At 44.0% G+C, this 12,500-nt stretch overlaps 1 protein-coding gene across 1 annotated transcript in view; it reads left to right on the top strand.

Moving 5' to 3' along the window:
* Positions 1-12,500, top strand: part of osbp2b (oxysterol binding protein 2b) — a gene marked incomplete at its 5' end in the record, with an annotated part of 65,192 nt that overhangs the window by 52,391 nt on the left and 301 nt on the right. The window contains 9 exons of the mRNA XM_083644359.1: positions 290-442; positions 566-811; positions 916-1,036; positions 2,959-3,062; positions 4,230-4,325; positions 5,449-5,633; positions 7,002-7,222; positions 8,584-8,605; positions 8,943-12,500. The exon at positions 8,943-12,500 is cut by the window's right edge and continues 301 nt beyond it. Of these exons, the coding sequence (XP_083500485.1) occupies positions 290-442; positions 566-811; positions 916-1,036; positions 2,959-3,062; positions 4,230-4,325; positions 5,449-5,633; positions 7,002-7,222; positions 8,584-8,605; positions 8,943-9,081 (1,287 nt within the window). The 3' untranslated portion in view covers positions 9,082-12,500. The remainder of the gene's footprint in view (positions 1-289; positions 443-565; positions 812-915; positions 1,037-2,958; positions 3,063-4,229; positions 4,326-5,448; positions 5,634-7,001; positions 7,223-8,583; positions 8,606-8,942) is intronic.

Genomic DNA, 12,500 nt, shown 5'->3' with positions numbered 1-12,500 from the left:
TCCTCTCCTCTCTCCTCTCACTCTCTCTCTTTCTCTTCTCTCTCACTTCTCTCTTTCTATTCTCTCTCACACTCATCCCTTTCTCCTGTTCCTTCTTCTGTCTCTCACTTCCTCTGTCATCCATACTCTTGCTGTCAGTCTGTCTCTAATTGGTGATACAGTATGTATGCTGAAATATTGCCAAGCTGTCTATGAAGTTGTTGTTTTTTTCTTCTGGGTCACAGTATTTTTATGGTTTATTTACAAATGCTCATGCTCACTCCGACACCCCCACCCCCCTCAATCTCAGGTTTCTCCGAGCTGTAATGATCTGTCAGGGAAGGAGCTGCAGCCCCGCAGACAGCGGCGGACGCAGATCCCAGAGAAACCCAACTACTCACTCAATTTGTGGAGCATCATGAAAAACTGTATTGGCAAGGAGCTCTCCAAAATCCCCATGCCTGTAAGTGTGTGTGGCTATTCCAGCCATAGTGTGCATATGGGCTACGACAAATCTGCGTAAATTAGATTTGTTGGTGCAATGGACAAAACCTTGAGACGCGCAGCCTTTCTGTGTCCCATTCAGGTGAACTTCAACGAGCCTCTGTCGATGCTGCAGCGTCTCACAGAAGACCTGGAGTATCACGAGCTTCTGGACAAGGCAGCTCGCTGCGACTCCTCTCTGGAGCAGATGTGCCTGGTAGCTGCCTTCTCCATCTCCTCTTACTCCACCACGGTCCACCGGACCGCCAAGCCCTTCAACCCCCTGCTGGGCGAGACCTACGAGCTGGATCGCCTGGAGGAGTTTGGCTACCGCTCGCTGTGTGAGCAGGTAACAACCTACTGGACACTGTCTCCAAACAAGGCTGTTGAACAGGATTTATGGTTTGTGAAGCAATTGTGTGACCTTTAACCTGTGCCCGTCCTCCCTCTCAGGTGAGCCATCACCCCCCTGCAGCGGCACATCATGTGATTTCCCAGCGAGGCTGGACCCTGTGGCAGGAAATCACCATCGCCAGCAAGTTCCGTGGCAAATACCTCTCCATAATGCCTCTGGGTGAGACATTCCATATTTCTCCATAATGCCTCTGGGTGAGACATTCCATATTTCTCCATAATGCCTCTGGGTGAGACATTCCATATTCATCTGGGCAGCAGCACGAAAACTATGTGTGTGAATCAACCTTGCACCGTGCTAATTGATCAGGTACACCAGGCAGAGTATAGTTTGGAGATCCTCTAGTCCCTTTAGGGACTTGTGTGGTGTTCGTCTCGCTTGCTAGACTCTCCCTCCACAGTCCCTTCGCCCAAACGTTAAGTGAGGCGCTGAGAAAACTCCCAAGCAGCAGAACATGCCGATCCGCTCGTCGTACAAGTGTCACAGAGACATTCCAAAGCCACCTACCAAAGCAAAACTCTTCATTGATTAGATAATAAACAAGTACCTCTTTTATCCCAATTCTGTGCCGGTGATGTTATTTTTTTGAAAATGCCAAGATGACGGCCATGCCTTCTTCTGTGTTTTTCTGTGTGCTTCCGACCAGGCGGGGGCGGTCTGGAACACTATGATGGCGCAGCAGCACAAAACACAGTACGATTGGTATATTAAAGTTATTTATTAGCAGCATTGAGCTCTCAAACCCCGGTGGATCTAATCAATGAAGAGTTCTGCTTTGGTAGGTGGCTTTGGAATGTCTCTGTCACACTTGTACGACGAACGGATCGGCATGTTCTGCTGCTTGGGGGTTTCCTCAGCGCCTCACTTAACGTTTGGTGAAGGGACTGTGGAGGGAGAGTCTAGCAAGCGAGACGAACACCACACAAGTCCCTAAAGGGGCTAGAGGATCTCCACATCCCACTTGAGAGTAGTAAAGCACAGAGCGCCCTCCCTCCCACAACATGTAAAGCCACAGAAAACAGTGTGGGAATGAATCATGGGGGTTTTATGACCCTTTATGACACACACATAAAGTATGGGTATAAAAGGAGCTCTCTATCGCACTAGAGAGTTGGGGTCTGTTGGCTCTGGATAAATGAGAGATTTGATAGATGGTCCAGTAACATTTATCTGACCTCTCTCACTTCCCATTATAGCCATTATAGCCCTGCTGTGGAATGGGGGGAAGTGGAAACGAAAGCATTTCTGGTGAAATACATGTTGTGTATCATCTCAGGTTAAGTCGATCTCAAGTAGGGTTCAAATGTATTGTCTGTTGGAATAAGTGTGTTAGGTGTTTTTCAGTATGGCACAGATAGGACTGAGCGTGTTTACAACCAGACCTGGAGAGGAATCAGGTGGATTCCTTAGCAGTGGAGGCTTTTGAGTCTTGTTGATGAGGCCGATGGCAGTTGGGAAGAAGCTATTCTTGTGATGAGAGGTCAGTCTTGTGACCAGCAAGGAAGGAAGGCGGGTGGCATTTCAGAGAGTTTATGGCCAGGGTGGGTGGGGTCGGCCATGATTTTCCAAAACCGCTTCAGCGTCCTGGCGGTGTGCAGGTCCTGAATGGATGGCAGGTTGCATCCGATCAGCTTTTCCGCACAACGGATGATACCGCTGCATGTCTGCTGATGTCCTTGAGAGTAGCAGTAACATACCAGCCGGTGATGGAGGAGGTGAGGTTCGACTCAACGATGGAGATGTAGAAGTGCACCATCGTTGCCTTTGGCACTTTGAATTAATTCAGCTGCCACAGGAAGTACATCCTCTGTTGTGCCTTCTTGGTGAGAGCTCTGATGTTCGGGTCCCGCCTGATGATGGACCCCAGGAAATGGAAGGACTCCACAGTGTCAACTGGGGAGTCATCCAGGGCGATAGGGGAGGGTGTGGCTTCAGCTCTATGTAATAGCAGGTCACTAGCAAACGCAGTTGTGAATATACTCTGTAAATGGTTGATGGTTAGCGTTCCCTCCGTATAACAGTACTCATTCAATTTCCAATTGCCTCTTGTCTTTATCTCCTGTCTCCCGATCCATTCCCAGGTGCCATTCACCTGCAGTTCCACTCCAGTGGGAACCACTATGTGTGGAGGAAGGTCACCTCCACAGTGCACAACATCATCGTGGGAAAGCTGTGGATTGACCAGGTCTGTTTGCTGACACTGCTGTTTGTTAACCATTTATTCACAACTACAATTCCATCTTCATACCTCTGACTTTCTGTAGTGTATGCTAGTTCTCTCCATTACATTCATACACAGCATCATGTTCTCTGGAGATTTGTCTTTAGCGTTGATCTACTGTATAATAACACCTTCTCCTTTCTGTGAGGTGGCCCAATTATAAAGAGCCTGCTCACACCCCTGCAGTCTGTCTTATCTGTCTGTCACTGTGTGTGTGTGTGTGTGTGTGTGTGTGTGTGTGTGTGTGTGTGTGTGTGTGTGTGTGTGTGTGTGTGTGTGTGTGTGTGTGTGTGTGTGTGTGTGTGTGTGTGTGTGTGTGTGTGTGTGTGTGTACAAGCTTGAAAGAGAGAGTGGAAATCATTTAATTTATGAGCAGATAAACAGAACCATGTAGTAGAATATGACACACTTCTCTGCATTATTGGTCTCAGAAGCACACTGGTGTCACTGGTGTGTTCATTGATTAATGATTAGTGAAGATCCTGGCTATAGCGTCTCATTAGATCACCAGAAGTAGCGTCATAATAATATTGAATTGTCTGTAATTAAACAATATTTGTTGATGACTCTCGTGTCCGTATTTATGCAGATATGTGTGTGATTGTGATACACTTAGCTGGAAGAAAAGCGCGCGCACATATGCACGCACGCGCGCACACACACACACACACACACACACACACACACACACACACACACACACACACACACACATGCAGGCTTCTAAATTGTCATACAAAACACATACCTTTTCATTGCTGATCAACCAAGCCTAACTATACATTTTTCTATTTTGTTGGCCTGTCATGATGGCCATGCTTTTGCATATTTTTCACTCTACTGTCAACACACAGTAAAATAGGAAGAATTAATAACTAGCAAAGGAAAAGGAAAGGAAAATCCATTGATGGATTTTCTGAAAAGGGAACTTTCTCCCTCATGCCTAAGCTTGCATTTCTTCAACCACTCCAATCCATTGAATTTACTTACATTTTCATATTGATATTTCTTGCAACACCTTTTTTACCCCCCTCCTTCCTGTCTTTGACACCTCTCCATTTCTTATTCACCCCCCCCCCCCCTCTCTCTCTCTCTCTCTCTCTGTGTCTCTCTCTCTCTCTCTGTGTGCAGTCAGGGGACATTGAGATTGTGAACCACAGGACCAAGGAGACCTGCCAGCTCAAGTTCTTACCTTACAGTTATTTCTCCAGGGAAGTTCCACGCAAGGTAAATGCTTCCTCTCACTCAGTCTGCACACGCTTTGCTGACACCAGACCTTCCTCTCACTCAGTCTGCATACGCTTTGCTGACACCAGACCTTGTCACGAGCTCGTACGGCTGTGCACATGGGAGAAGTTCACCGGGAAGGCTTTCTGCCAGAAAGGGATGGCGCGGAACGAAGGAATCACCATTACATGGCGTACATACAACTCTTCAGACATGTTTCATTGCATTTTTAGTTTTGTTTTAAGGATGTTGGTTGTTATGGATAGGCTTAGGCAAAAAAAAAAAAAAAAAAAGTTAGGGTTAGGGGTTGAGTATTTTCTGCTCAGGTTGTGCTTGGGCTTCTGACTTACTGTAATGGGTAAGGTGGTTGCCTTCTGATCTGGGGACTGGGGTTCGATTCCCGGTCAAACCACACACATTTGTAACAAGCATTTTAATTTTAAAATGTTCAATTGCGTTCCAAATATTGGTTATTAGGGTTAGGCAAGTACAACAATTTGGTTAGGATTAGGGTTTGGTCATGGTTAAATAAGAAAACCATAACCCTAACGTTAACCTTTTTTTTTACTTGCCTAACCCTAACCATAACAACCAACATCCTTAAAAGACAAATAAAAATGCAATGAATCATGTTTGAAGAGTTGTATGGCGATTCCTCTGTTCCACGTCATCCCTTTGTGGCAGAAAGCCTTCAAGGCTAACGTCTCCCATGTGCATAAGGTGCTGGGTAGTGAACTTGTGTGATGCTGCCTCCTGCTGGATAATACCAGTATCATCTCTTGAGTATCACACTCAGTGCAAGATAGAAGAAGTTCACAGCATGAAGTTACATAGCAGTGACGTTGCCACTGGATAACAATAACTCATACTGTCCCAATGACCTAAAAAGTGGGACACAGTGCTGCTGTGGCACTTGGAGTTAAAAGAGATAGATTTAGAGTATGATACTACAATTTACTGGTGTCCCGTCCAGGGGGCCGTGTTTGTACGTTTAAGCTGCTTCACAACACATAAAAAGGATAAGCTCTCATTTATGATACGTCGTCTACGCTCAAAGAAGCATGGCATCATCATTCCATATAGTATCTATTTGATAGGTCTACTTTCTCTTCCTCCCCTCCAGGTGACAGGTGTGGTGACAGAGAGCGGGGGCCAGGCCCACTTCATACTGTCTGGCACGTGGGACGAGAAGATAGAGAGTGCCAAGATCGTTCAGAGCAGCCGAGGGGGCAGCGGCTCAGAGGGCAAGCAGAAGACCGTCTACCAGACCTTGTCTCCCAAACTACTGTGGAAGAAATATCCTCTGCCGTAAGCGCTTGTCTCCACCGCCTCATGAGGCAGAACTTTGCAATTTATAAAACATAGTAGCACTATTAGCACAGTACTATGCTAAACCATGTATAACACCTTTCACAGGGTTTCCCCGGGTTCTTAGAAAGTCTAAAATCCAATCATCTGAATTTTAAGCCTTAACATGTCTTGGACATGTTAAGCATTGGAACTGCATTTATATAAAATGTCTTAAATACGATTTTGCCAGGTCTTAGTCTTAAATTGTATGGGTTATGGGTTACTTTGATCAATTTGCATTAATTTCAGTCTCGCATACACTGTAAAAAGCCAGCCCAGCAGCAAACACCTGCTGCCATCCACCAATCTAGTTTCACATCACGAGCATCAAAGCCAGATTTTCTTCATATCCCTTGTACGTTTTTTGTCAGTATAGATGTTAAATAGGTCTTAAATTGCATTCATAATGGTCTTTAAAAGGTCTTAAAAGTCGTAGGCCATGTCCACACGGAGACGGAAGCGATCTTTTTGTTTTCGTTTAAGAAAAGTTTTCCATAAACACGAATCGTTTCAAGAAATGTGTGTATCCACATGAAACCACTGAATACCACTGAAGCCGCTGTAGTATATATGCCAGGCCGGTAAGTGGCGCTGTAACGCTGCCACGTCACAGTGCAACGTGTGGTCGTCAAAGCTCTCACTTCACTATTCGCGTTGTATTTGCGAGGGATATATATAGAGCATCCCGAGTATGTCTGTTACACTCAGGGTTTACATTTCATTTCATTCCATTTTGTCCAATTTTAAAATATTCCAGAATTGCATGTTGTATTAAAAATAAATATTATTTCTATCGAACACGTTTAGCCTGATTTTGTTTGTGTTATTGTAAAAACTTAGCCGCCACTAAGCCTTCTGGGAAATATCCGATGAAGGGAGGGGAGGGGTGGATGGGAAGATTCAGCTGTGGAGCTCTGAGGATGTTGTACATGCTGTTCTCCGTGTCCACTTGTTGCTGACAGTGGTAATAGAGGTATTTTGCTGCAAGAGCCCTAACAGGCTCAGTAGCTGCTGTAGCACGAACGCGAGTGCACTGTAAGCCTAAATTGTTGCTGGCGGAGAGAGGTGGGGCTATGGGCTATGGAAAGATGCGTATGGGTTGTAAACATGGAAATGCAAGGGTGGCGTCTTCAGGTTTATTCACTCTGGGACCCGGTTTCAAAAATGAGCGTATACTCCCAGAACGTATACTCCCAGAACGCTGGTTCCGTCTGGACGAAACGTCTATACGAGAAAAAACTTTAGCGGATCCACCTAAACTCGTCTCCGTGTGGACATGGCCTTAGATTTAACCTGCAGAAACCCTGCTTCTTCTGCTTCTCTCAGGGAGAATGCTGAGAACATGTACCACTTCTCAGCGCTGGCACTGACCCTGAACGAGCTGGACGAGGGAGTGGGCCCGACCGACAGCCGGCTGAGACCAGACCAGAGGCTGATGGAGGCGGGCCGATGGGACGAGGCCAACTCTGAGAAACAGAGGCTGGAGGAGAAACAACGAGCCGTGAGGAGGAGGAGGGAAGCAGAGGCCTCAGACGCTCTGGATGAAGGTAGAAGATGGAGAACAAGGAAGTGTGATCGACAAATACGGACAGAACACACAGACATGCGTGAAGAAGAAAGAAGGGAGGGAAAGAGCATAGCAATAACAAGTACACATATGGAGTATTTAACATTAGCTGCGGGTTACAGCTGCGTGAAAAGACAGTATTACTTGGACAAAGACAAACAGTCAAGGGCAGTACAGATGTTCTTTGGAGCGTATTCTGTATATTTAAGCAATAGTTCACGACAGGCTGTGGTATGTGCTCATTATATCACAGCTAAGGGGTGTGGTGACAACCCCCTTAGCTGTGGTATAATATCACAGCCATATATCACGGCCTGAAGTGAGCTATTGCTTTTATATAACGGTTAACCAAAGTATGGCAATATGAAAGTAATAGACACAATCCAATTTAAATCGTTTTTATTCATAAATAATCATGTTCAAAATGAAGTAGTCCCTCCTGTCCCTTCCTCCCATTGCTGTGCAATGTATGTAGCGTTAGGTAAGTTACAGCAGCTAGCTACTGTAGCAGCTAACAACACAGGCTATCTCCAGTTTAGCTAGTAAATTTGGTAGTTGTAAAACACAATTATCTCAACAACCGAGCAACGGATTTCAAAACTAATCTTAGCATTGGAGAAAAAAGTGACTTGTACATGTTAACAAGCTAGTGTTTCAGTCATTCAGTGGCGTTTTGAGAGTAGTTGCTAACTACTTCCAGAACCAGAGAAACCCAACCCAATTAGAGGCAGAGTAGGGTGGGACATGCCTTCGCCATCCGGGGGGAAAAGATTCCGCAAACCGGTCTCCAGCGCTGTTTGAACGCACTTCTCAGACGCGGAGTGATACTGGATTGTGCAAAATAATGACGTCATTGCTGTGCTATATACTCAATATACCATGGTCCATGAACCAATCAGATCACTTGATTTGAGGTACCTGTTTTATAAACAGTACCTAGAACATTGCAGGGACACAATGGGGGTTGTTCATATTGTTACTGAGTTGCAAAGCAGCTGCAGATGTATGATGGAATAATAACAAGGAGACGCGGGGATTGATAAGGATTTGCTAAAAGGGCCTCTATTCGGTTTCATTATTAGGAATAATTTCTGAAGGTCCGTTGACCTTCGTGCTGGAGAAGTAGTACTCTTCAGCAGTAAATACGAGGGTTATTGGATGCCAGGAAGAGGAGCTTAACAAAAATGAAGTGAGATTGAATGAGAGGCGTAGTGGAAGCATGACGAGTACGCAGCAGCAGCGTATCATCCTGGTGGCATAACTGTGTGTTGTGCGTAGGCTCGGTTGTATTTGATGTATTTTGATGTATGTCTTTCTTTTCCTCCCTCTATTGGTGGTCAGAGTGTGATTATGACTCTGGTGAGTGGGGTTTTTCTCGTGCCCCTCTGCTGTGCTTCACCCACACACACTCCATCCTCTCTGTGTGGTCTGCCTATGTGTGGGAAGAACTGCATGATGCCCCTCCATATCCACTTCTCCTGGGCTTTTTTCCTGAATGATCCAGGAAAAAATGCCCAACACCCCCCCCCCCCCCCCCCCTTGCATACATGTGACATTTTCATTTAGAATTGGCCCCCAAGGATATGTTACATGTAATAAAACAATACAATTACAAGATCTAGGTATCTACAAGTGTTAAGAGTCCCAATAGACAAAAGGACTTCTTCTTGAGTGACACCTGTGCTTCTTCCCCCAGGTAGAGAATATGAGGGCTACCAGCCATTGTGGTTTCACCAGAGGAGGAACTCAATCACTGGAGAGACAAACTTTGTGTACAAGGGAGGATACTGGGAGAGCAAGGACAGACAGGACTGGAGCATGTGTCCTGTGATCTTCTAAGCCAGGAGCTTGGCCTGGACCACACCTAACCTCAGACAGAGAGCTGCTCTGCCTCTGGCCCTTCAGCAACGGGCCTTAGCCGGCTTCAGAGCACCGTGTGGACCTTTGTGAGAATGTGTATGTCTCACACACTCTGTACCTCCAAATGTACACTCTCACTCTGTCTTTACAACGGGGATGAAGAAGGGGCATTCCTTAAATAACCCCCCCCCCCTTTTTTGACACTATACTAACAGCAGTGAGTTAGTGTGGATGTGCGGTGAGATGATGGCGTTTTAACACCTCACTTAGGCACCTGCAAACTTCTGAAATCAGGTGCTCCACAATGCACTTTTCTGTGTTCACCCCATTTGTTTTAGAGTTTTCTCGATTGAACAGAAACCCATATCAAAGCAGCTCGCCTCTCTGTAAAGTCTGGATTGACTGATAACCTACAGGGACAAAATCATATTGAGGCGCACCTAGAAATAGAATAAACTTGATTTAACTCTTGCAGTTTTTCAAATGTTATTAAGAAAAGTGTCTTCACATCCTGTGTTTTATTCGGCACAAAGTGAGATTATGCTAGACATAGATTATAAAGCTTGAATACGTTTCCTCCTTGTGATTTGAAGTGCTCAGTTTTTTCTTTGGTCCCCTTTGGTTTGCATATTGAAGGAGGCTCGGGCCTGAATATGGTGTCTGGAAAGTCATGTCCGTTAGGTTTCATTATCCACAGCTAATGTTCAACTTTTTTTATACGGTAGAACCTAGAGTATCTGAACTGATGGACATAATTAACAGCCTATGCAGAAGTGCAGAAATATGTTCTCTTAATTGTGTGAATGTTGGGATTTCCTTGTAGGTACATGCAGTTAGAGTCTGTTCAGTAGCCAATTAGACAATAGTCCATTTAGAGATTATGGCTGCATAACCATTTCATATTTTGAATATGAATTGCCTCTGTGTTTCAATGCATCAGTCATCTGAACATGTATCTGGTTCAAACAGCCTCCAATTTCAAGGGTTTCAGATGAGCAACATTCTACTTTAGCCAGTGACACAACATTAGTAGTCTGTAACACAACATTAGTACAATAACACAAGAGTACAACATTAACCTTCACAACATCCATATCGCTGGTATAGGAATCTTTATCAGAGAAACTGAATAAGCACTTTTTACTGTGGGTAACCATAGGTTAATACATATCTTTGTGTCGATGTTGAGAAGACTTCACTTTGTATGTTTATTTACCTTGTCCTTTGGTGCTCTCCCATAGCAACACATACTGCATCCTTGGTGACCATTTTCAGTGACATGTCTCAGTGATTGTTCAATGTATAGAGTCTGCACCAAATCACTGAGCTATTCAGTAATTACCACCCAATACATCACATGGTGATTTCATAGTGTACAATGGGCTAGTTCATCAGTCACTAGTTAGTAGTTGAGATGTTTCCAGCAGGACTACTTGAGCCTCTGACTGGAGTTGTGGGTCTGAAGTGTCCAGCGTGGCTCGTGTTGACAGAAGGTTTTGGGTTGTGGAAACAGACAGGCTGGTTCCTGTAGCACCACTGTGCAGTCAGCTCCAGCCACGCAGGACTGTCCCAACCACTGCTCCAGACCCACCACAGGCCTGTAGTCCTCCCATACAATGTTCAGCAGATGTTGACAAGCTGATCTGGGATCAGCTCATGAAGGTACCATCAGTCTTTTGCCTTTGAATTGACTGAACATGGGAAACGAGTCCCCTGATCTGTGCACTACATGTCTAAGGTGACAAGAGTTTTGAAAACCAGTTAGTATTTTTTGTAATTATTGTTAGGAATGTAGAATCAAGGCTGGAGGTATTGTATCTGCCATCTAGTCGTTTGTGTGAATATTTTGTGATATGAGAATGATATTGTAAAATGAAGAGTAATTATACTAATCTGAACATTAAGTTATCTGTACAGTATAGTTCAAATCGGAAACTTGACTGAATGAGCCTAAGTAATTTTAACTTTTAATCCAAATTGATACTGCAAAAAGATGGAAGTTAATTCTGACACACACAGTATGGCTGCAGATTTAATGTTTTATATTGACAAAGACTGACTTAACTGGAAAATAATTTTTATAGAGTCCTTGATACTTGCACATTATTAACCTTGGTTCAGTACTGCAGTCATCAGTTGATGCGCAGGCCAGAAGGGTCTGAGATATGCACTGGAGAAGAGTGTCATTCATATAGAAGACCGCCCTGCACAGTGTTCGGCTGGCTCAAGGGTGATGACAGCTAAAAAGGAATGTGAGCTGGTCAAATGTAAAAGGTTTATCTACTGTACAAGATTCTTCACTTAATGATTGTTATGTTTTTGCACAGAAGAGCATAAATGGTTTTAGTGCATTTTTGATTTGTGGCTGTCACGAGTTTGACAAATCACTAAATCTAAGTCTATCCACTTCACACCATTTATTTTATTTTCAGCGCTCATAAATATGTTCACTCACAATGTGCACACCATCAACACAAACACTCCCATAGGCACATGCATAAATACAGGCTGTTGATGTTTGAATCATATCAGAATGGTCACACCTGGGGCGAACATTAACGCGGGAAGGTGTTTTATTTTTGCTATATTGAAAATTGTCATTGTACAGTTAATACTAAAAAACATTGCGCACAGTATCGACATTTAAAAGAACACAGACCGCTATTGAAGTGTGGTGAAGAAATTGTACAAACGGAAAGTTAATCTATGATTCCTTCCTCAGCGATCAACTTGAGATTCACTAGAGATTTACTTTAATATATTGTGTTTGAGATAGATGATTTTATATTTGAATATACATGTTATATTTTGAATTATAACGGAGAGCTCATCATACGTTTAATCAATATATTTCCAAATAACATGACCTCAGTAGTTGATGGTGACTTGCCTACTGAAGCTGCCCCAGTGAGGGCCTATACAGTGTCGGACGGCTGTAGCAATAACACAGTGAGCTGTAGAAGATGTATTAACGTTCATTAACTCCTGTTGCTTCAAATAGAACAGTTGTCTGCCTCATGCAGAAAGGGAATAAACCAACCAAAGTGTATGTGGAGAGTACTGTAGACTAACTCTTCAACTGCCTTCCCTATCTAAGAGGTTTCTAATATAAACCCCCTCTCATTGTTTTTCTCATTTCATCTCACTTAATTCGCTATGGTTTGATTTAGCTTTAATTTTTATGCTTATTATTTTCTGTTGTGATTTCCACTTTCTCATGGGTGCCATTATTCTTATGTTGATGTATTCATATGTATGCATGAGGTTGAGGTTTGTGTGTACGTATGACACACATTTGCTTCTCATTTGATTCTGCTCAGTTCTTTCGAGGCAGAAGTAATAGTAATAAGACAGGGAGATTTTTCATGCCTTGTTTAACTGAACCCTGCTACTCCCTG

The sequence above is a fragment of the Poromitra crassiceps genome, assembly GCF_964638095.1.
Source record: "Poromitra crassiceps genome assembly, chromosome: 10".
Classification (NCBI taxonomy): Eukaryota; Metazoa; Chordata; class Actinopteri; order Beryciformes; family Melamphaidae; genus Poromitra; species Poromitra crassiceps.
Note: the sequence above shows the minus strand (reverse complement) of the source record. Positions and strands in the feature narration are given on the sequence as shown.